Raw genomic sequence first — 24,752 nt, 5'->3', positions numbered from 1 at the left:
AGCTTAGTTTAATTGTTTCATTTAGTACCCTGAAAAATTGATGGTAATCGGATAAACACTCGAATTTCGTGAAATAATTGTGGGTGTTCCGATTTTACCGTGGACCGTGCTGTAGGAAGTGGCAAGAAAATGGCAATAAGTAGGGTGATTTATATATTTTGGACAAGCGTTACGCCTCCTCTATTTTGGACTTTTTCCATTTGATTTTGCTGTAAAAGTCCAAAATTCCAGCAGCTATCTACTGCTAATTGTATGAAGACAGCTCATAAAACGTCATAAAGCCACTATAAAACAGCTCCTTAAGTATCTTGTTCTATTTGAATACATGTTTTATAATTTAGGGGAGTTTATATTCAAGCGAAGTGGAAGCCACTACGAATAATTTCCCAGTATCAAAACAACAGTTTTCAAAAAATAACTTAACTCTACGCCTTAAAAGCGACAGCGACACGAAATTTCTACAGCCCTTTTAGTTGATCGCCTCTTTTCTCTGAAGCGTACAGACAAAAAAATGCTCGCAAGCTTTGTTTCGCCGGTGGCGTTGACTCCGACGTCTGATAACACTTGAGCTTAAGCTCAGCGTGAGCATCCGATCTTTTTGGTTTCTCCTTTTAGTTCGACACCATCTATGTAGCGTGCCCATATAGTTGGTTATCATTTTGTACCGGCTCTTTCGCCTATTGTGCAACATAAAAATGTTCGACAGGTAAAAGTAACAAGCGCGAATCAACGCCCACAGATATTTTTTTCGCCGTGCACTTTCCACGTTTCTTCGTGGCGCTCGCTGCGAGTGTAGTGAGTTAAGCCAGCGTCGAACATATTTATTTTTCCGAAACTTTATTTTCAGAACATTCGCTCGGATCCGATGAAGTTCAGTTATGCTTTGATAGTCGCACGGGAACGTTGTATACGATCTGGACTCTCGTCTTGATACTCGCGCGCGATATTTTCGTCTTCCCTTTCAGTGGCTTTCAACTTCTTGCGGTAACCGGACCTTGGTGCACACTTCTGCGAGTTTTTAACTTTGGCGAAATATTTTACACATTTGCTGGTGTGCTATCTTCGTATATAAATTGCTAAAACGTATTTGTTATCTACACATAAATTTGGCTTTTTAACAGTGAATTGTAAATATCCAAAAGACGCGTGGTATTCCTGTTTCACACATCGCGATTTTTTTTCCTGTGCTCCATGAGTATCTCGCATTAAAGCAAGTGTTAAAATTTCAATAGTATATGTGCGTTGGAGCAGAATTTTGTGGTTTTGGACAACGTGTTTCCACGCTCCAGCGACTGCAGAAACAAAAATACATATTCATTAGCTGAGCACATCGACATCGGTAAAAGCTGTATCCCATAAGACGTGTCAGTTGAGAGCCGGGCGTGTGCGGTGTTATTCGAAAGCATATTTGGGTGGCAAATCGTCACAACAGGCGCCAGCTTACGCACATGTGCTTATATACAAATCAACGGATTCATTCATAAGAAGTTTCAATCGAATAAGGTACCCGGTTGGAAGTATCCAGCATAGAGAGAGAGAGACCCATAAGCAAAGGTAAGATGCGGGGAGTCACATTTTTTTGTAAACCAGTCCGTTTTTTTGTAACCTGTTTACCAGCTACTTCCATTGAATTAGCGATGCCTGTGTGCCAAATGTTTGTTTCTACAGTATTTAAGACAAAAACTGGTATTTTTTTAAAGAATGTGACTTAAATTTCGCATTTATTTACAGTTTTATCCCATGGTTTTGCTCAGTTGCTTGACTCAATTGTAGTACTTTAAAAGTATACTGTATAAATATGTATATTCAGAAAATATGTTAATGAAACAAAGTAATATCGAGAAATCGTACAATTTTTGCCAACGCATTTATGTGACCGAAATTTGAAGCTCGTTGCATGAATTCTACGCTAAAGGACTTCTTTCTGTGAGAGATATGAAGTGACGAAAAAACTAATAAAATTAGGTGTTGCAATTTTATCCGTTATACAGTCAGAACACAATCATGGGTCACACATAATTATGGGTCATTTGAACTTTCACTGCAGATTTATGCGTGAATATTATACTAATTTAAATAAAAATTACACTGATGTGAAGGATTCTACTACTTTACTTTTGCTATTTGGCCCTTACCATGGCCGATTAACATGGCATAAAAAGCAAAATTGACTATATAGGACATGAAAATTGATTCAAAAGTCGAGTATACCATTGCGATGAATGTGTTATTATTTGCCAATTTGAACATAGTTTGCATTAATAATATCGTTTACGTTCAATGACTTTCACGCCAATCCATGACATATCCAAGGTCGTGACGCCGAAATAGAGAATTTATAGGCCAGCACAAGTTACAAGACCGGAACCGGTTTAACAAACGTATTGAAACATTATATTCATTGCTAGGTAGGACACAGAAATTACATAATTCCGACTAGTTAAATTCAGGTTAAATTTGATGAAATGAAGATGATACCAACAATTTGATTCAGAATTCGAAGCATATTCTACTTCAATTCTTTTTGATCTGGATGTAATGCCTTTTGTTGATTAAACTTACTGTTGTCTTACAATAACTCAGCCAATGAAAATAGGAAAATCCCAAAAAATACTACCGCACTGGTAAGCACTTAGTATTTCCGCACATTTGGCGGTTTTTCTAGCATCGTCATTTTTAATGTTGTTTGACAAAGTGGTTGTCATTAAATATAGGAGTTGCCTCTTTTATTGCAGATGCACTAGCAAACGAAATGTAACGAAATTTAACCTAATTTTCCGATAAGAAACACATAGCAAATGAGGTGATGGACCGTTTAATGTCTTGTTTTTATTTTGTAGAAAGAATGAATATTACATTGCAAGAAAATGCAGTGCGTTATAACATTTGTTAATGTTATTAAAAAAATCAACTGTCGAAAGGGTGTTAATTATACTTTCTCTTGATCGCGTACAAAAGAACAATTAGTTATGTACCCATGTTTGCCGGTCCGACAGAACAAAGGGTTGAAATGAGAGATCTCCACTGCCAATGGTTAGCCGCCATGGCTTTCACCTGCCGCCGGGACAGGTTCTCGTCTACAGCCCGGATGTCGTTGGTTAATTGCGTCACCATGAGCCTCTGGGTCTACCTCTTCTACGCTGTCCTTGCGTATTCCAGTCGAGTGCTTCTCTGTAGATCTCGTTCGCTTCTTTCCTCAAGGTGTGCCCGATCCATTTTCACCTATGTTCTCGAATTTCTGTTGCTATCGGCCGTCGTTCGACGATGGAGTTCCTCGTTGGATATCCAGTTGTCAGGCCACCAGGCACGAATGATATATCGCAGGCACCGATTAATAGATACTTACAATTTTTGCGCTCTCTCCGCAGAGACCCACCATATTTCGAAGGCGTACAGTAATACGGATTTAATGTTGAAAATTCGGGTTTTCGAATGTAAAGTGATCTGATTTGAGCGCCAAATGTTTCGCAGAACTGCAAAGGCACCCTTGGCCTGTATGATCAGTCTTGGTACCACCATCCGACGTTGTATGGCTACCAAGGTAGGGAAAGGCTTTCACCTGCTCAACCTGTTATCCCGCAACTGTTTTCAGTGTTCACTATCATAGACTTAGTCTTTGCTACATTTGACTGTGAGACCTGCTGCCTCTGAGTTCTCGGAGAGGTCATCTAACTTGCTCTACATATTGTTCTGGTATTGTGCGAGCAAACAATGAAATCGGCTAGTGGGAAGTCATTTAGCTGCTCCATCGTTAGAGGATTCCAAGGCAATCCTTGATTTGGTCTACTGTAAATCGCTCCAACTAATAACTCATCCATAACGATGAGAAACAGCAGCGGTAATAAAATGCAGCCCTGTCACACGCCAGCAGTAACCCTTATCCAGCTTTTCACGAGACATAATGGCGGACGTGTTCGTAATGTTTGAACAGCATTTTTGACAATTGTTCAAATATTACGAACACGTCCGCCATTATGGCTCGTAAAAAGCTGGATAGGGTCGGACAAGACGCCGTTGTGTAAAAACTTGCACGGGAACGCCTCGTACTGAGCTTCGATGAAGCTTATCTGGAACTGTTCTACACCTAAGTGCGCCTTAGATGTTTTCGTGGTTGAGTCGGTTCAACGATTTTTCGAAATCAACGAACACCAGCAAAAGAGAGTCCCGGAAGCAACAAATTCCAATAAAATACGGAGCGTTGCGATATGGTCTACACATGATCGCCAGCAAGGAATCCAACTTGCTGCCACCGGAGAGTAGCGTCAATCTTCTCCTGGATGCGGTTGAAGATGACCTTACAGGATACTTTAAAAATAATACAGAGCAACGTGATGCCGCGCCTATTATCACATGCAGTTAGGTCTCTTATTGTTAACGACTTTGAACAGTATGCCTTGCATCCAGTCCACCGAAAAAGTTACGGTTTTCCATACATTACTGAAAAGCTGATGCATCATCTGGGCTGAAAGATAAATTAGCTTTGAGCATCTCGGCTGAAATACAGTCTATCCCTGGCGCTCTATTGGATTTCATACTTTCCTCCAAATTTCATCCAAAATCCACTCCCTCCGCCCGCTACGTATTTTACCGAGCGTTCTTGATGCCGGTCCATTGCTCTTCGATGGTTTCAAGTGGCAACTCAGATGCGACTCGTGTGACGCGCAATCGTCGACGCTGCGTACATTAAGAAGGCTCCTTCGTCATTTTCGGTTGATACAGATGTGCTCGACTTTTCTGTTCGGCTGTCGCAGGAAACCCATGTGACTTTATGTGCTAGTCTATGAGGAAAGAACGATCCACCAATAATCACGTTGTTATAACCAAAAAAATCCTTAAATAGCTCCCCGTTTTCACTCATCTCTCGTAGGTCACGGCGTCCCATGAGGCGTTCAAGGTACGCGTTGTTTGAGCCAATCATCCAAGTGGATTTGGTTCTCCCCCTCCGGGTTTTCTCAACCGCGCTGTTCAGCTGGCTGTTGAAACTCTCTTTCTTCTGCAGGTCGGCAGTATCTGTTGGCGCATAACACTTGATTGCTGTAATGCTTCTGACCCGTGTTCTGAATCAAGTAACGATTATTCTTTCGTTTAACAGTGCCCACTACATCAGGGCCACATGTGTCCCTGGGCTCAGTATGAATCCAACTTCTCTTTCTCGAGCAGCATTTTCACCTCTGCTGAAAACATACAAAATAATTACAAATTAACCAATATTGTTTTGTCTTATCTCATCAACATAAAAAATATGTAAAGAAATAGATGTGGTAGGCAAGGAACTGATTAAGAGGCGAACCAGCCGCAGACTGAAACCCTCTCTAATATAGAATTAAAAAAAAAGGAACTGATTCTTCTTTATCAGGCATGTTCATTTTATTTTTACTACAAAATAAAAAGCACCATGTGTTTCTATTGCATTATGGATTTAAATTACATGTCAAAAATAAAAATAAAAAATTTCCAAATATTTGATGTAAGGACACCTCAGCTGGTGCCTCTTTGATCCTAATATCAAGAAAACACAAAAATTAGATCGATAGTTTTAACAATAGACGAAGGATATTGTAGAAGAAAGCAATGAAACAAAGGTATTGATAGTATCTCTGGGGCGTGACAAGACGTAAAACGGAAAGAGCGGAAAATTAGATTGAAAAAGGGTCATTGAAGCCATATTTATAAGTTCGTAGTTCATTCCCGTTTTACTAAGCTGGTAGACCCCATGGTTGAACCAGCCTAAAATGGGAGCCAATAATTTTTCTGGAAAGTTTACCAAAAAATGTTTAAATTGCTATCAGCAAATCATAAACATCGGTTCAGTGGTTCAAAACTAAATTTTTTTTTTGGAAAGGTCACAAAGAGGAACACAATTTTTGAACAAAGTCGGAGCCTTAAATTTTGATCTATCTCAAAACTCAAAACATTGAAAATGTTTGCCTCCTGCCGACCGGGTTCGGATATGTTTCTACCCATCGACCGGCGCGGCGATGTCCGATTGATTGCATGGAAAAGAACAGTTATGTTTTCAGCTGGGTCAAGTGGAAGAGAGGCGCTATGACGGGAGCGTCATCTTCATTCATCAATGGTCGGTCAGCTGTTACGATGTACATTGACTCCTATACATCTAAGTGTGAAGATTCCTTTAACCAGTTTTGCGCTATCCCATTCAATGGCACGTTTTAGATTTACGATGAGTTCTATCGTCTCTGGAATCATTGGTTAGCTTACAGTGCCATTTCTGTGTTATTTAAAACGAATTTTAAATTCACGCGGAGTCTGTCAGCCGGGCAGTCTCTAGATTCTCGACGTTTCGTTTGTTGGAATCTTGTCCTCCGTGGTGGATAAAACCTTATGCAGTGCATTGTTTCTTTTGTGAAACCATCCCTTCTAAGACTAATTTTGATCGGGTTTGTGACGTCATTACAGGTCACTGGTACTGAATCAGCAAAACTTATGAAAATATTATATTACTTCCATGCACCAGTTATTTGCATTCGTTTTGCGTACTGTTTTTGTTTAGTGTTCAACCAATCATGGAGTGCAACTATAGGCATTAACCTAACTAAGCCAAGGTATAAGTAAGAAAAAACAATTTCAAAGGTGTTTTTAATCAAACACACGAAATGCTTGCGAACCAACTTTATACTTACGATATACAATATATCGGAAAAAGCGAAAATATTACACAATTATAATCGAATAATTTGGGATTGGATTTAGACCCATTGGAATGGGTCCAAAATTCTAATCTTTTTTTTTTGTTTTGATTATAGTCACTTTAGCAGCTTAGGTCATGCGTGACTTCTGCAGGGTTAGGATTTGAACCCGGGTCATCGGCGTGAGAAGCGTGAGCGCTAACCACTACACCGGGATTGCCCCAAAAAAATTCTAATCTAAAACTGGTACTCTTAAGCTTATAACAATGTTAACGAGTAACAATTGTTTTTCTGTTTTTCAAATTCCAGCGCAGACATAATAACATAGCGGGGGGCGCGCGAAAAGTTAAAATTACACCACATTACACTGTGCCGCTTTTGACAGTAATCGAATTTGCATAGCGGAACGGAAATCCTTTCCATTACACTTTTGTGCTATGCGCTTGTAAGCACACATCATTATTCTAAACCATAACGAATGACTGCTCTGCACAAAATACAGAAATAAAACAATCGATTGCTTTTTCCTCGTCGGTTGATGGTCAAATTTGCATCATACCGCCATTTTTTATCTTTTCAGTTTTCACACAAAACAAAATAACCATGCAATTCGCACCAAAAACAACACGTTATGTTAATTATTATTCGGTACTGGCTGGATATCCAGCATCATTTTATAAACCTCTGGCATTGAAGTCCCTGTTAGGGTCGGTACAAGAATACAGAATATTTTTATAGTTTTTCCAAGTTTTTCCATTAGACGTTCAGTGGCACATAGATGGGGAATTCCAAAAAAACAACACGATGGGCAGTAATTTACTCAACTTGTAGCGATTGACATTCAGAAAAGAGTCATAATATGATCTTTCTTACCCCACAAACTTCCCATCAGTGTCAATCACTGCCAGAACTGTAAACTTTCACCGATATCACAACCACTATTATAACCGCGACTGTATTTCAACCGCTGCTGAAGCATTGACATTCTAAGTCTGAGCATTTTTTTTATCATCATGAACAAATCGCCATTCAAAGTTTGCTTAAATTTTAAATAAAATAATATCACATTGTACGGTCAGTCGAATCTGAAACATTTACCTTTGCTTGTACACATGAAAATTATTGAAAAACTTACAATTTTTTTCGCACAGATAAATCTGACGCCGTAGTGGTAGCAATTTTGATGTTAGATATAAGCATGTAATTCCGAAGCGTCAGTACGCAATGTTATCTCAGATATTTATATCGCTTGGCTTCCAACCAACAAACTCGCGGGTTTAGTGCAAAAAAACGACCTTACCCAATGGACTGCGTTGATTGACCAGTTTTCTTATTTAAAAAACAACACATACATGAAAAATTCAACCGTCACGAAAGGTGTGTCGAATGACGTCATTATCTTTAAGTTTTCTCTATTCCAAAAGCTACAGTAAATATTTGATAATACATATTTTTTCAGTTCATTAGTGTGAATTATTTTACTAAATAAAGGAAGCAAATGCTGACGAGAAACAACCGAGATTGTCAGATTCCTTTTATCGGCACAGACATCTGATAAGATTAGATAAACTGTCATGCGCCTTTTTGCCCCGTTTGAAAGTAAATTTCGAATTCGTTATCGATATATGTTGCCCAAAACTAGTCACGCAATAGTTTACAAATCGATAAATGATAACTGAAACGTAAGCTTGTGTGTAATTTTCGGCGATTACTGTGACGGTTGGTATTCCCGATCAATCACACAAAATATATAGAGATGCACGAAACAACAAGACCACCCGAGGTTTAAGTCGAATGTTCTTGAAATTATAAACTGGTGCAACACAAAAAAATACAACTTTGGTTATTTAAATCAGTCGATTTTTTTTTGTTTCTCATACGAACTGTAAATATGTTTTTAAATAAACATTTCACGATTATTATCATAAAAAAATGTTGGCAAGGATTTCCGAAAAATGGACGATATTTGCTGTAAATGTTGTCAAGGATTTCCGAAAAATGGATTTTATCTTGTTATCTTGAACGTCACAAAAAATATCTCAAATTCTGTATAATAGTGTGAGCTTTTCCAAGTTGTTCACATGGTATAAAATTAGGGTTTTATTATTGAACCACGTTGTTAAATGACCAGCATCGGGGATCATAGAGCGAAGGATCAGCTGATCTTTTTTTTCGCGCCACCAAATTTTTAAATTTTGTTGGTATTGAACTTTATTGTTTACAAAATGTTATCGAATTAAATGTACTGCCAACGTTACAGTTTCCATAAAGGTACACCTATTTAAAAGTTATCTGTGTATGGAACACTTCACGTTTTCAAAAACATTTTGCTTTTGCTTTGGATCCATACACTGAATCTTAATAATAAAAGCTCTTTACCTACTTCTTCTCCCGCAAATTCTGGTTTCAGCAGCGGCACAGCGCATGAACTTGCAGTTCGTCACTTATTGAATCAATTGATATAAGTTCAGTAATAATAAAGCAACAAATTTTTTTTTTGGTTTTCATGATTGGTGTTATAAAATCTGCTCATGTGGAAACAGAAAAATTTCATCAACGTTTTTCAAGCTCTACTACTAGATTCTTCGTGATCGATTGGAGACTTAATCATTTTACTTTTCATGTATTATTCAGCACTTGAAACCGTCGAAGCTAAAGCAATACAACGATTACTCACTAGTTTTTTCAGCCAATCGACAATTTGCGGACAGAAAACGAGCCCCCACTTTCAGTTACCAAACAGGTACCGTTTGACGTGGTGTGAACAGCGGTTGACACCACAATCGCGTCAAATTAATGTGATGATAAAGCTGCTAGAAAAGCCGAATATGAATCACCACCAATTTGCTGCGTGACAATTTTGACTCCCGCAGTGGCTTGCCAATATTTACCGATCAAATTTTATTGGAGTCCATTAAGATACTATTGGAAAACGTTAAACTTTATAGTAATTGGAGAAACATCCAACCCAAATGTATAATCAGCACTTTGCTATGGATTTGGAACAACAGTGCTAATAATAAAAGCTCTTTACCTACTTCTTCTCCCGCAAATTCTGGTTTCAGCAGCGGCACAGCGCATGAACTTGCAGTTCGTCACTTATTGAATCAATTGATATAAGTTCAGTAATAATAAAGCAACAAATTTTTTTTTTGGTTTTCATGATTGGTGTTATAAAATCTGCTCATGTGGAAACAGAAAAATTTCATCAACGTTTTTCAAGCTCTACTACTAGATTCTTCGTGATCGATTGGAGACTTAATCATTTTACTTTTCATGTATTATTCAGCACTTGAAACCGTCGAAGCTAAAGCAATACAACGATTACTCACTAGTTTTTTCAGCCAATCGACAATTTGCGGACAGAAAACGAGCCCCCACTTTCAGTTACCAAACAGGTACCGTTTGACGTGGTGTGAACAGCGGTTGACACCACAATCGCGTCAAATTAATGTGATGATAAAGCTGCTAGAAAAGCCGAATATGAATCACCACCAATTTGCTGCGTGACAATTTTGACTCCCGCAGTGGCTTGCCAATATTTACCGATCAAATTTTATTGGAGTCCATTAAGATACTATTGGAAAACGTTAAACTTTATAGTAATTGGAGAAACATCCAACCCAAATGTATAATCAGCACTTTGCTATGGATTTGGAACAACAGTGCTAACAGTTTGATTTACTGCACGCAATTAACCTAAAGTACGCACGCAACGTTCGCAATGATCATGACCTCCAGCCGTGGCAAGCACGTCATTTGCAGAAAAATGGTTATGAAAGCATAGTAACGCTAGACGCTAAACCAGACGCTGGTACCGGTTATGTACAGTGAATGCTCAGTAATTGGACACGATCGCTTGCAATACCGTAACGCGGAGAATTGCTGTGTAGCAGGTTAATGCAATTCACTATAAAATTGGAAACTTGAAAATCAATATTTATTTTAAAAAATGAGCAGGAACCTTACTTAAATATTAGCACTCAACAATTTAAGTTGCGTGATAAATTTCCAGCTGATTCGTGAAGGTCGATTCAGCCTTTGTTACATGCACTTTTCATGCACGCATTCACTCGAGCCCCACGTCACGGAAAGGCAGAGTAAAGGTGTGAATGCAATCGACGGAAAAAAATGAAGCAAATCATGTACCTACGTTCCATCACTTGTCGTTTAACATTTAACGTGCGCTGCAATATATAATCGTCAATGCATTAGTCATACATACCGCATGTTTTTCTTTGACAAAAAATTATGACGTTCGGAATATTTTGTTCATAAACTAACTAATATAAACAATAGAGATCTTAAAGCACTACCCTACGGCACTCTGGGAGATTTTTCGACGAACGGTGATACTAACGACTTATATGATCGAGCTGCTAGAAAACTAATATATTCATTATCTAGACAAACATTTCCCTGTGTGTTACAGCTAAAACCAGCTACCCTTACATACTTACTTCTGACAGCATAGAGCCAAGGTGGCTCATGCCACCTCAGAATTTGTCTCCATTGTACCGGTCCTGGGCAACTCGTTGAATACCTCGACATGCGCAAGTCGACTTTAATCTGGTCGAGCCACCTAGCACGTTGGGTCCATTTACTCCTGGTGCCGGTGAAGTACCTGTAGCTCAGGGACCTCAGGGTTTATACGCCGCCGGCACTTTCCATTTACTCTTTATACTTCGCCTTTCGTTCAAACATGGTCTTACGGTCGCAAAGTCACAGTGTCAAGTCCGCAGAGAAATATTAGTATACCAGTCTGAAACAACTTTAGTACATCGTCAGCTTTATCCGTATCCGGCTTGCAGCTTCAATGCGTCGTTGAATTTCTACTCATATTATTGTCGGCGACAACCTGAGACTCCAAATATATGAACTCATCACCCACTTCCAGTTCATCGCCGTTGATAGTCACTGTCCGGGGGATGCGAACGTTGTTTTCTCTGCAGCCTCTTCAAAACATATATTTGATATTTGACGCATTGATTTGTAACCCAAACCTCCTAGCCTTCTATTGTTGCCTTTAGTGTAGATTACCGCCGCCGTGCTATCCCAAGGTTTCTAGTAATGATGCCGAGGTCGTCTGCGAAGGCTAGCAGTAGGTTGCTTTTACCGAAGATCGTTCCTTTTCTCTGTTACATTTTTTAGATACTGAAATTTGTGTCTCACTAGTAGGTACACCACAGTTGCAGAGCAAATATCCCGAGACTTCGCTTTTGGCATTACAAAAGCGACAAACATTTTTCTATACGAAATCATGATTTCGAAGATGATCTTTTGTTGGACAATACCCATTCACTAGACCATGGTGGTAATCATATTGTTATCTCTTCTATTTAGATTCAGGAATTTTTGAGTAACCTTTAGATTTGGTGTTAGAAGTTGCTTGATTTTTGAATCATTTGCACGGCCAGCTAAACTGATCCGACTTCTGACTTTCCCATAGCTCAGATTGATTCTCAGCACACAATCCTAAATCCTAAAGAATGAATTTGGAGCAGTGAAAGAAGAACTACCGCCACACTGTGAAAGTTGCTTTCCTTCTAAATGTACCATAATAACTGTAAGAATCCAGTATATAGTTTGGAAAGTTAGCTCTCAATGAGTTTTTCTCTAAGAATCTTGGAGATGATGAAAAGCTTTGTAGATTTCGACACTGATACCAAAGCAGTACAAATTTATAGAAGGGGTTTATGAACTAAAACTAATGTGCTTAGATTGTTGTTATTGAGTTGCAATCACGAAACGAGGCTTGTCATGTGAACTTACTTACTTAATCAGCTCCAGGCCGTAGTTTTCTCTGCGGTACGAAGAAGTCGTCTCCATTCCACTTGGTCCATGGCCGCAATTCGCCAGCCACGTAGTCTGCGTAGGGTCCGCAGGTCGCCTTCCAATTGATCGATTCATCTTGCTCGCTGCGCGCCCCGCCGTCTCGTTCCAGTCGAATCGTTATTGAGAACTTTTTTAACCGGGATGTCGTCCGACATCCTCACGACATGCCCAGCCTATCGCAGGCGACCGATTTTTGCGATGTGAGCGATGGGTGGTTCCCTAAGTAGCTGAAGCAAATCATGTTTCGTTTGCCTCATCCATGTTCCGTTTTCCATCTGCACTCCGCCGTAGATGGTGCAAAACACCTTCCGTTCGAAAACACTAAGGGCGCGTTCTCCACGGGCATAGTCCATGTCTCAAGGCCGTAAAGGACAACCGGTCTAACCAGTGTCTGGTAGATTGTTAACTGCGGTGGCGAATTTTGTTTGATCGCAGCCCCCTACGGAGTCCAAAGTAGGCACGATTTCCTACAATAATGCGTCTTTGTATTTCTCTGCTGGTGTCGTTGTCTGCGTTAACCAGTGAGCCCAGATACACAAACTCTTATACCACCTCGATTTCATCAGCGTCTAAATGAATCCGGGTTGGAAGGTCAGCATTCACTTCTCTAGAACCTCTTCCTTTCATGTATTTTGTTTTCGATGCATTAATGACAAGTCCAATCCGTTTGGCTTCAGCGTTCAGTCCGATGTACGTTTCCGCCATCCTCTCAAAGTACGTGTAATGTTGTCAACGTCGTCAACGAAACCAAGAAGCTGGACGGACTTCGTGCCACTCGTGTCTATCCCCGCTCTTCTTATCACAGCCTCCAAAGCGATGCTGAACAGCAAACATGAAAGCCCGTCACCATGCCGTAACCCTCTTCGAGATTCAAAGGGACTCGAGACTGCTCCTGATACTCGAACAACACACATTACTCGATCCATCGTCGCCTTGACCAATCACGTTAGTTTATCCAGAACTCCGCAGTAGTGCATAATCTGCCATAGCTGATCTCTATGAATCGTGTCATACGCCGATATGAAGTCGATGAATAAATGATGCATGGGCACGTTTTATTCGCGACATTTCTGCAACACTTGCCGAAGCGCGAAAATCTTATCCGTGGTGGCACGGGCTCCCATGAATCCTGCTTGATAATGCCCCACGAACTCCTTTGCAAATGGTGATAATCGATGACATAAAAGTTGGGAGAGTGCCTTGTAGGCGGCGTTCAACAGTGTGATTGCGCGGTAATTACAACAATCCAACTTGTCGCCTTTTTTGTAGATCACACACGATGCCTTGTCCACACCTCTACTACTCCGCCCAAATCTTGACAATGACCCAGTGCAGCGCTTTAGCCAGTGCGTCACCACCGTATTTCAGCAGGTAGCCGGCTAGCTGATCAGCCCCAGCCGCTTTATTGTTCTTCAGCCGACCGATCGCTTCTGCTACCTCCTGGAGGTCGGGGGCTGGTATTCTGATGTATTCTGCACGTGCTCCAAGATCTATTGCCATATCGTCACCTTCATGTCCAGCGACTTTGCTGTTAAGGTGCTCGCCATAATACTGCTTCCACCTCTCGATCACCTCACGTTCGTTCGTGAGAATATCGGCACATATAGGCCTGCGGCACATAGCCTTCGCACGAACGGTTTAACGTCTTGTAGAACTTCCGTTTATCGTTAGCACGGTACAGTTCTTCCATCGTCTCGCGATCTCGTTCTTCCTGTTGGCGCTTTTCCGTCCGGAAGACCGAGTTTTGCCTGTTCCGTGCTTGTTTATATCGCTCCACATTCGCCCTCGTACGCTGTTGCAGCATTCTCGCACGTGCTGCATTCTTCTCCTGCACTAATTGCTCGCATTCGCCGTCGAACCAATCGCTTTTTCGTTTGGATTCATCGTATCTAGTGCCGCTAGAGCAGTACTACCGATGGTGGTCTTAATGCCTTTCTAAGTATCTTCAAGAGTTGCTGCGCCAAGTTGCTCTTCCGTTGGTAGCACTGCTTCCAACTGCCGCGCGTATTCCTGGACAACTCCGGTTTCTCATAGCTGCTCGATGTTGGGTTGCGGCGTACGACTTCGACGCGTGTTATACACCGTCGAGAGTTTTGAGCGCATGCAGACTGCAACTAGGAAATTGTCCGAATCTATATTCGCACTGCAGTAGGTGGGAACGTTTATAACATCAGAGAAGAATTTACCGTCGATTAGAATATGGTCAATTTGGTTTTCTATTCGTTGGTCTGGTGATCTCCAGGTGGCTTTGTGGATATCTTTGCGGGGGAAGAAGGTACTTCGGACTATCATACCGCGGGAAGCTGCAAAATTTACGCATCGTTGGCCGTTGTCGTTCGTTGCGACATGCAGGCTGTTTGGCCCGATCACCGGTCTATATATAGCGTTCATGTCACCGATGACGACTTTCACATCCCGTCGCGGACAGCCATCATACACCTGCTCCAGCTGCGCATAGAACGCCTCCTTATCGTCATCGTGAGGGTATCGTCTATCTTCATGAGGGCAGTGCACATTGATGATACTATAATTGAAGGAACGGCCCTTAATCCTCAACTTGCAAATCCTTGCGTTGATCGGTTGCCAACCGCTGGCGCATCTTTCCCAGTACTATGAAGCCGGTTCCCAGCACGTTGGTAGTGCCACAACTCTGCTAGAAAGTAGCCGCTCGATGTCCGCTTTTCCATACCTTCTGTCCTGTTCAGCAAAGTTCCTGCAGTGCTACGACTTCGAAGTTTCAGGGATGTAGTTCATCATAGATTATCCTATCGCAACCCGGGAAGCCGAGCGATTTGCAATTCCATGTCTCGAGTTTCCAATCGTAGTCCTTATTTCGTCGCGTAGGTCGACACCGATTATTCTGATCCCCTTTTTCTTCTTCGTTGTTGGTAGCTTTTTGTTTTCCAGGGCGACTTGTTGGGCCTGCCTCTAACCCCCTGTATCGCCGGAGGACCATCGTGCACAGCACTGTTTAGAGTCCCCGCTGACACGAGGACGAGTATAATAATCAGCCGCCCCTAACATGGAGAACAGATGCTGTTTGAGTCGCACCCCCTTGGTGAACAGACGCTCGTGTTTGACGAAGCATTTCCTCTACCGCCAGTATTCGCGTCGCACCTCCTCACGTCGCTATTGTCAGATTGACAACATTGCCCAGGTGACGCCGCATTTGGTATCATATGACTCGTGGAGGCGTGAGGCGGGAGCTTGTTAGGACCAGAGCTGTGTTTGACGCTCCTTCCAGGTTGTCAACTCACCATTTGAAGCCCATGTCATGTGAAGCAGGTTGCAAATACAGCACAGCATTGTTAATCAACTGCGAACAGCATAAGTCGCGCATATTTCAACTAATCTGAAACATTGCCCGTTATATTTATCTGATGTAACAAATGACGCAGACATTTGGGGTACGAGAACAGCTTCTTTGGCTTACTCTTTCATATTCTAAGGAAAAAAGCATAACAATTTGTTTTTACAAGACGCTACTTTGCTTGCACAGCCGTATCGTGATGAAAGTATTAAATTCAGAATTTGAATAATTGGAAGCCTCCCGAATGAATCACCCCATGCTGACACTCCCATTAAAGCACTTACAAAACTCCGGTATAAATAAAAATATATTCAAAGTTGCGGAAAATTTTGTTCCAAAAGAACTTCCTCCAATGGTTCTGCAAACTTAGCAGAGGCGAATTGCTATTAAACAAAAATTAACAAACAGCTTCTAATTCGTCGAATCTGCGGATCGGCGACGAAATAAAGCAGAACCACAGTATGAGAATCAAAAATTTCTTAATGGATTTCGTTTCGTTTCGGAATGATTTTTATTCACATGACATGTGCTGCAACCTAAATGTTCACAATCTCGTTTGGATATGAATTAAAAATTTATGTTCCGATGATTTACTTAGTCAAGTTTCATTTTGCTTTTATTTCATTCAAAGTATAAGAATGGGAAGTTCTCGTCATCGTTTATTTAAAAAAAGCTTTTTAGATGATATTAAAAATTGGTGCATTTTTGATAAAAAATATTGCTCATCGTCAGTGATCACCTCTACTTTTATATAATTGTTATCCTCCCACCCACGCGCGATGGAATATTACAATTTATTTATTCATTATGATTTTTCACAGACGGATAATACCTACTCAAAAAATAAAACGAAGAAATCGTATAAAATGTGAACAATCGTGTTTAGAGTATCTATTAATATGGTGTTAATCATGAACATTGCTAATCAATTCCGCATATATATTCGCGCGCAAAATCACATGCTATCCAGATCGCGTCAAGTTAATCAACTGTTCTAATGTCGACTTTTTTCCGCAGATGCCACCGCAGAACGCAATCGAGCTTACCTCAAAACCGGACTCTGAAAATGGCACCAAAAAGGTGCAAAATGGAAGTGCCAATAACATCAAACTCGTAAAGAATGCTGAGCCACCGACGACATCGGTTATCGTTCCGCCGGACGGCGGATGGGGTTGGGTAGTGATGATAGCGTCCTTTCTGTGCAACACCGTCGTGGATGGTATTGTGTTTAGTGCCGGCATGTTCCAGGATCCCATTCGTCTAGATTTTGGTGTTGGAAAAGCTGAGGTACAGTATTTTATTGCTATTTTTTGCTGTCGATTCGGCTTTCATAATTAAAATAAATTTCAGGTCGCATTAGTAAGCTCTCTGCTTAGTGGATTCTACTTACTAACTGGACCATTTGTCAGTGCACTAGCGAACCGATGGGGTTTCCGGCCTGTAACAATTCTTGGCGCGGTCATTGCTTCGATAGGTTTCGCCTTGTCCTATTTCGGAAATAGCCTCGGCTATTTATACGTAACCTATGGTGTAATTGGAGGAATCGGATTCTGCTTCATTTACGTGCCCTCTGTGATAACTGTTGGATACTATTTCGAAAAATGGCGTGCCCTTGCTACTGGTATAGCTCTCTGCGGTTCTGGAGTTGGTACGTTTTTGTTTGCTCCACTTAGTTCGATGCTAATCAACCAATTCGGTTGGAGAGGAGCCCTACTAGCCCAGGCCGCCATTATACTGTTATGCGCAATATTTGGATGTATGTTTAGGCCTATTAGACCAATAGAGGTCACCATCACTAAGGACGAAGATACTCCGGCTGAAAAGGGAACTTTGTTGGGCGAAGGACTTCCTGTAGTATACACCAGACCACTGCCCGAAGGACGATTTGCTCATTCAGTGCCCAACAGTTCGCATAGCACATGGATGGGGGCCAGTCCCAACACCCAATATCCAACAGCTGCTGAGGTATTTCGAGGCAGTGCTCAAAATTTAGAACGACGCCCATCCAATCAGTCAGGACTACTAACAAACGAAAACATTCAAACGACTACAAAGAAGTTAGAACAATTGTCTAAAATGCAGAAAAAACTCTCCGGTCAAATAACACCCGAAGACACGATTCATGCTCCAAGATTTCCACTTCCTCATCACGAATTGAATACCGTAGGAGAAGCAGCAGAAGAAGAAGAGACTGAGAATGGTGCGCTCCTCACCGGAGACCAGAAACCTGCTCCAGCCGTCGTCCCAGCAACACCAGTTCGTCAACGAAGTAATACAGTGTCAGGCCGTCAAGGCGGATCACGACAAGGCAGCAGGCGTGGAACGCTAACCGATGGAAATCGTCCTATGTACAGAGACGACATTTTCTTTACTGGATCGTTAGTTAGAATCCCGCAGTATCAATCACAGACATCACTAGGATACCATATGTCGGTAACCCGATTACCCACTCAAAACGATGTCGAAGAAACAGAGGAACAAACTTGCAAAATATGCCCTGAAGCGGTCAGGCGAACATTAGCTACGATGTTGGATATGTCGTTATTACAATCACCTTCCTTCATGCTGCTGGCCGTAAGTGGATTCTTCACCATGATGGGATTTTTCGTACCGTTCATGTACATTACCCAGAGAGCTGTTTCCGGTGGAATGGACCCACAAATTTCGTTGTTCATCGTTTCCGCTATCGGTCCGTAAATGTTTAGATCTATTAAAGTGTATGAAACAATAATTAAAATTATTGCTTTGTAGGTATTTCAAACACAATTGCTAGGATTGTGTGCGGTTTCCTAAGCTCGTTCAAGAGTGTCAACGCTTTGCATCTGAACAACGTAGCCATCACAATGGGAGGTATTGCTACAATGCTCAGTGGAGTTTATATTACTGAAGCTGCTCAATTTACGTACGCGGGAGTTTTTGGTATAGCCATAGGTGAGTGATAACTTGTTCTCACAAAAGTTAGAGCAGAAACCTTTTTAAAGACATCGAATCTCAATTGCAATAGTATATTGTTTAATGAGATGTGACTAAAACACTGGTTATGACACCGTGAAGGAAACACCGGTAGCGATTGGATGCAAAAAACGAAACATTCGCGCCCTTTTGTCGGTTCGATCAAGCTGCTGTATGCTGTCCTTACTGACTGTCGCTCGTTCGAGCCTAAAACACGCACAGGACTGATTCATTTTCTTCACAGGTTTCCTCAGTTTCTCTTGTGCGCGCTTCTACCTCATTAATCACACAACTCTGCTAATCCCCTATCAAAGCAAAGCCAAATCCTGACGCTACATTCTAAATCGGAATTTAACCTTCAGATTTTTTCCGTGACAAACTTCGCAGTCAACTGTTCTTGCGAGGCTAGTGCAAGATCTCCTTTTCTCATCACTTTAGCATAACTCTTCAAAATCCTCATCCAATTATCCAAAACAGTTCCTCACACAAACAAAAAAAACTCACCACTACCCCACTCCTTATCTATACCCTTACCCACTTGCCAAAATTTACGTAACTTATGACTGGTGCATCAGTTCAATCAGCTTCGAGGTTGGATGCTGGTCTAACAAGCCAATCGTCGTATGTTCGAATTACGGCTGGGCGGCACCTCTAGATAGCATCAGAAGGATTGTTGCACTAGCCCCGTAATTGTCCTGTACTCCAACAGCCGGCTGCGAAGTCTGTCGATAAGCAAAGGTCAAGTCTTTGAAAGACGTTTATCTTTATACCCAAGGCTTTACTTTTTTGCTTGCAGATTTTGAAGTTTTCCAATTATAAGAACCGATTGATTTACGCAGAAAAGGGATTCAATATGTCAACAACATGAGTTTTTTGACTAATCGATAAACTGAATAATGAAAGTATCTATATTTAACTACAATTTTGTTAAACAAAAACCATATTTTACTTTCAGCATGTTTCTCTGCACTTCGCTCGATTCTCGTTGTGGATTTGATGGGCTTGGAAAAGCTTACGAATGCTTTCGGTATTTTGTGTTTGTTCCAAGGTTTGGCTGCAGCAATCGGTGCACCTATTGCCGGTAATTAGATCCTGCTTTCAATCATACACATACCATTTCTAACATAATTATTTCTAGGCTTCTTTACTGACCTCACTGGAAGTTACAATGCATCATTCTACATAAGTGGGGCGTTGATAACGATTTCTGCAGTTTTGTGCTATCCACTAAGCATGGTCAACAGATGGGAGAAAAATCGAGCAGCAAAGAAATCCTCTGGAATTGTGTAGGTGCATTTGTGCCCAACATCATAACCGTCGCAATTTGCACAGGAGGCCCTCTAGGCCTTTTTTTATCAAGGCTCAGCTGTTGAGCAGCCAGGGCCATTTACAAGAGAGAGTAATACGATCAGCTTAATGGGGAAACACTGGATGGATAAAATGATCATTGACATCGATATGGGTATGAAACGATTAACAAAATGAGCACGCCAATTGGCGGATATTTTTTTTGGAATGAAACAGTTTGAGACTGGTTTGTCTTACATAAATTTCAGTTGTTTTTAATGTTTACTTAACTAGTAGAAAACTACAAAGTATCATTTTATATGTAAATTATAAATACAATTTTTGCCCAACCAATCGACTCGAGAAAATTTGTAATTATGCACGTGGCATCGTCTAAATACGATTACAAATATGCAGCAAGATCAAATCTGTTCAAGTTCCCAGTTTCAATTATCATTTTATTCACCTATGAGTAATTTCCAGACCAGAGTAACCAGACTAGAACCGAAGTACTTACACAGCTTAATCTAATATTGTGGCAAAAGATACCTGTCGGGGCCATAGGGCAAATAGCGGCTTTGGTAGACAGTGTATTGCCAGTTTTAGTTAATACAACAATTCATTGATTTGATTGATTTGACACATTTGAACAGTTTATATGATCACAATGTATTGTGATATAACTAAAACCTAATAAGATTGATTTTTATTTACGTACTACATAAGTACATTGCCAAAGTCATATTTTGCTCTATCTGCTTATTAACTGGACCATTGCAAGCAATAATGGATTGGCACATTTCAAAATATTAAAATATTGAGTTTATTAAATAAAATTAAATTTTAGATTGGAGTCAGTTATGGATTAAGGGATAAAAGTTAATTTGAACAGTATTGATAGATATATTTTAATAACACCCGTATAGTAGTGCAAACTGAAAGATTTTTTTGGAAAATCGATTTTTTTTAAGTCTAGATCTATTACGAAATTTGTAAAATACTTGTAGGAAATTGGATCATCTGCCACTTAATCTCAAAGAATTTTGCCTTATCTATATGGGAACAGAATGAATTTACAATTTTCCAAACATTTCTTTATTGCCATGTTGGCCTTGCAAGCTAGTGAGGTTATATGATAAATTGTTCCTTTTTGTAAAAGCTTTTCCCTTGTGGCTTTAAACCCTGAATGCAGAACGAACGATATATAAATATCCTGTTCGCTGAAAATTAAATTTAAGTCATTTATACTCCATACTGCTTTGATTTCGATTGTCGTCCCTTAGGAAAATCATTTTAGTTTTCGTGAAGGATTGCACATTTAACATTTTGCCTTATCCTTCCCTTCTAGGGTAAGAGAGAGAGTATTTTCAGCCCACTAAACGATTGCTTCTATTTCTTCGGCTTAAGCCTTGTTCTAGTGGAAGAAATGGTGGTTTTGATGTTCTTTCAACAAAAAACAGCAGATTACTTACATTTTTGAGAAATTAGTTATAACATATTAAAGTTGTATAACGGCAAAGTTTCTATTTAGCGATAGAAAAGGAACATAGGCTGAATTTAGAAGCATGCTGAAAATACCCTCATAGGGCATGGCGTGGGCTAACAAAGCTGAGAAATGAAAAATGCTTTGAATTTATCACGGTGAGATCTTAAAAAATGGACGACTACTTCGAAACCCAACATATCAATAACCTATCGAATTTAATATTCATGTATTATGAAGAGAACGGCAGCTCTTAGTATCAAACTAGATGAGTTTAAAACCTGAATATAAACGCTAATGTTTTTACAGGAGATTTTGCTTTATTGATATGTTTTAGCTTTGAGCATAATGCTTGTGGTAATAGTTGGATTAACAGAATTATTTTTTCAACCAAACTATTTATGGATGGTGTAATATGGCGAACTATTAGGTGAAACACAAAATGGAGTCCAACTTTAAAGACATCTACTTTTGCCATTATTGCTTGCAATGGTTCAAATCATTCATCGCATTTACAATCGCTGCAGTCGCTTCTTTTGGAGTTGTCTTGAAAATAAAAGCACAGCATATCTTGAAAGCTAATTCGTTCATTAACCTGGGTAAATGTTAACACGAACTCCGAATTAAGGTGCGATGCTTGACTTTTGACTTTTATGTTAACCGCCATAAATGGTTGAGCACTTTGACAGCACATTACTATTACTTCTGAGGTACAAGATGTGCCAGTCATGATGGACCAGATTAATAAACGAATTGCGTATAAATACTAAATTAACTGTTTGAAGTATATACAGTAGCATTTCAGACTGGTACTTAGAATAAAACGTGCTTTTCGAATTATAGACTAAGATTAACTATATGGTGCAATTTAGGTCTCGAGCCACAGCATTCATCAAATTCATATTCACAAAAAGGTGCTGCAACCCTTACGGTTGAGTTTTGCTATTTATTCGTCAATTTGAAAGCACTTGTTCAATTCATCTGTGCGTCATGCGCAGAGGACGATCGATGCTTTAAAAACTTGCCGATATTGTTCATGATCACGTACTGTTTCTACCCCATTTAACAAGAAATTCAGGTGTGATTTTTACCATCATTTGTCAAGCTTATTTTTTATACGCATGAAATTACTGTTAAAGTTCCTATCTCCAAAAATAAACAATGGTTTGCCCGATAAAATACAACAAAAAAAATTATAAGCTTTTATTTCGTTAATAATCAACAATTATAGATCATATTCAACATGTTAAGAATACTTCTAAAGCAATACATTTATGGCCAAGCTACTGTGATGTCAGCATATATAGACTATAATTTTAGATATATTTGTTGATATTATATTTACAAACGTACAGTAAATATTCTCAATCCGTATTTTCAGCGTCGTGCTGAAAGGATAGTCAAATTATAAAATTGAGGGCAATAGTCTGGGCTGAGTACTTCAATGTCAATATTTTGCATTTTGCATAGTTCAGTAGTAAACATAGTTCAGTGATCACTAGTGTTATTAATTCCAAACTGAAGAACGTAGCACGAACAATAGCCATATATCATTCCCAATGATTATTTATGTGTGCATGAAATGCAAAACTCGATACGTGTCGAAAATATAAAAAAAAACTAAAATAGTGGTGGTATTTCAAGGCGTAAATAGAAAGTTATAATTACAGTTAATATTATGATGAGTAGAATCTGGTGTAAGGGTTGGTCAAAAATCTGACGCCGGGTAGAGCTTTTTTTTTGGTGGAGGGTTGGAGAGGAAGTCTCTATTATGACAGTTAGTAACTTTTACTGCTGAATTTTTACATTGGACACTTTAAATTTTTGATGCTTATTATAATTATATGAACATAATTCTGTTTTGGCATTTCCATACACCTCATTCTGCTCATCATGAGTTACTACAACAGAAACCTTCTTGTCGGCAACTAATTATTAGACCATAGCTTTTGTCCACCAAATAGCAAACTGAAGAGTAAAAGTAAATAGTAGCAATCAGTAATAAATACACCGTTTAATAATAAGTTTAATTTCCTTCCACTCAGATTAATACATCAGTTCATAGGATTGTTCCCCAAGTCATATTAAACAAAAACCTCTAATTTTTTACAAACTTTACATTACGATTGCCGCCAATAACACCATTTTTACAAGCCACCTCATGGTACTGCAAATGATAAAAACCATATAATTGACTGAACGAGATTTGAAGACATCCTTCTAAAAAAAATAGTTATTTAAGCTACTAAGCCATGCAATTTTAGGAATAAGATTATGATGAAAAAGTTTTCTATGGATAGTTTTACAGTATGTTTACAATAAACAATAAATGCTTTAAAAATTTGTACCTCTGCTTCTTTGTTTTTGTTTCATGTGGCCTTCCAAACCTACCGTGCAAACCGAAAATCTTATATCATTGTACATTGTATTTATCAACTAGTGTCTTGACTCATTTCAAATATTTTGTTTCTTGATAATGTGAAAGGACTTTTTTGCATTCTGAGTATCGCCCTTTAATCATACACCCATTCATGAGTTTTTCGTTCGACTGCGTTCAATCAGAGATAAGTACAAACAAAAGGTAAAAAAGCATTTAATCCTTATTTGGAGCTCGCTCCTTGTCAGGAACCACCTCTACTTCTGCCTGCCCGCCTATGCTGATTCCCTCAAGTGGAGAAACAGGTGTGCCAAGTTGGGTGTAGCATGGTCCAGACGGTGCGGAGTTATACATACAAACATTCAATTTTACACACAGTTAGATTTGAGCCATCCCTACTTTTGTCGTTCATTCATTTACAATATTTTTTCGATTCGAAAATTTCCAAAATGCAAAAAAACTAGGGCTTTTTTCCACATTTGGTCACCCCCTAACTTCTTTGCCTCCCAGCCACTTGTATGTCATTTTCCCGTATTCTGACCTCACCTTTTGTCAAGTTTCCCCAACTGGTCCACTCTCTTTCGTCACCCAGCTACTTGTAGAACTGTTATTGGTCGGCATGCCTGCAAAATAATAAACCTTTGTTGGACCTCCCCCTCCTTATTAATTCTTTAATTTGGCGGGTTAGTGGTATTATTCTTAAAATCCCTAGAAATCTCTGATACCTCATTATTATACATACATACATACTTTCATACTTTCTCATTATATATTCATATTCAAATACACACTTTGATTTATTACATTAATTTGAAACATTCATTTTATGCGAAAGTTAAAAAAATTCTTCAAAACTTAGAA

The 24,752-nt window shown here is 39.7% G+C and overlaps 1 protein-coding gene across 1 annotated transcript; it reads left to right on the top strand.

Moving 5' to 3' along the window:
* Window positions 1-930: 930 nt before the first annotated feature.
* LOC128744750 (monocarboxylate transporter 12-like) lies at window positions 931-23,832 on the top strand. Its single transcript, XM_053841964.1, has 6 exons — window positions 931-1,554; window positions 16,810-17,079; window positions 17,143-18,481; window positions 18,544-18,723; window positions 19,700-19,825; window positions 19,883-23,832. Exons 2-6 carry the CDS (start codon window positions 16,810-16,812, stop codon window positions 20,032-20,034), a joined length of 2,067 nt encoding a protein of 688 aa, XP_053697939.1. The 5' UTR covers window positions 931-1,554; the 3' UTR covers window positions 20,035-23,832.
* Window positions 23,833-24,752: the final 920 nt, after the last annotated feature.

This window comes from Sabethes cyaneus, chromosome 3, assembly GCF_943734655.1.
Source record: "Sabethes cyaneus chromosome 3, idSabCyanKW18_F2, whole genome shotgun sequence".
Taxonomy (NCBI): Eukaryota; Metazoa; Arthropoda; class Insecta; order Diptera; family Culicidae; genus Sabethes; species Sabethes cyaneus.
This window is presented reverse-complemented; position numbering and strand designations above follow the sequence as displayed.

Excerpts from the sequence above, each read along its gene's own strand:
- LOC128744750 (XM_053841964.1), top strand. The coding sequence starts at position 16,810 with ATGCCACCGCAGAACGCAATCGAGCTTACCTCAAAACCGGACTCTGAA. Across the intron at positions 17,080-17,142 it reads TTGGTGTTGGAAAAGCTGAG|GTCGCATTAGTAAGCTCTCT; the intron begins GTACAGTATTTT and ends AATAAATTTCAG. Across the intron at positions 18,482-18,543 it reads GTTCATCGTTTCCGCTATCG|GTATTTCAAACACAATTGCT; the intron begins GTCCGTAAATGT and ends ATTGCTTTGTAG.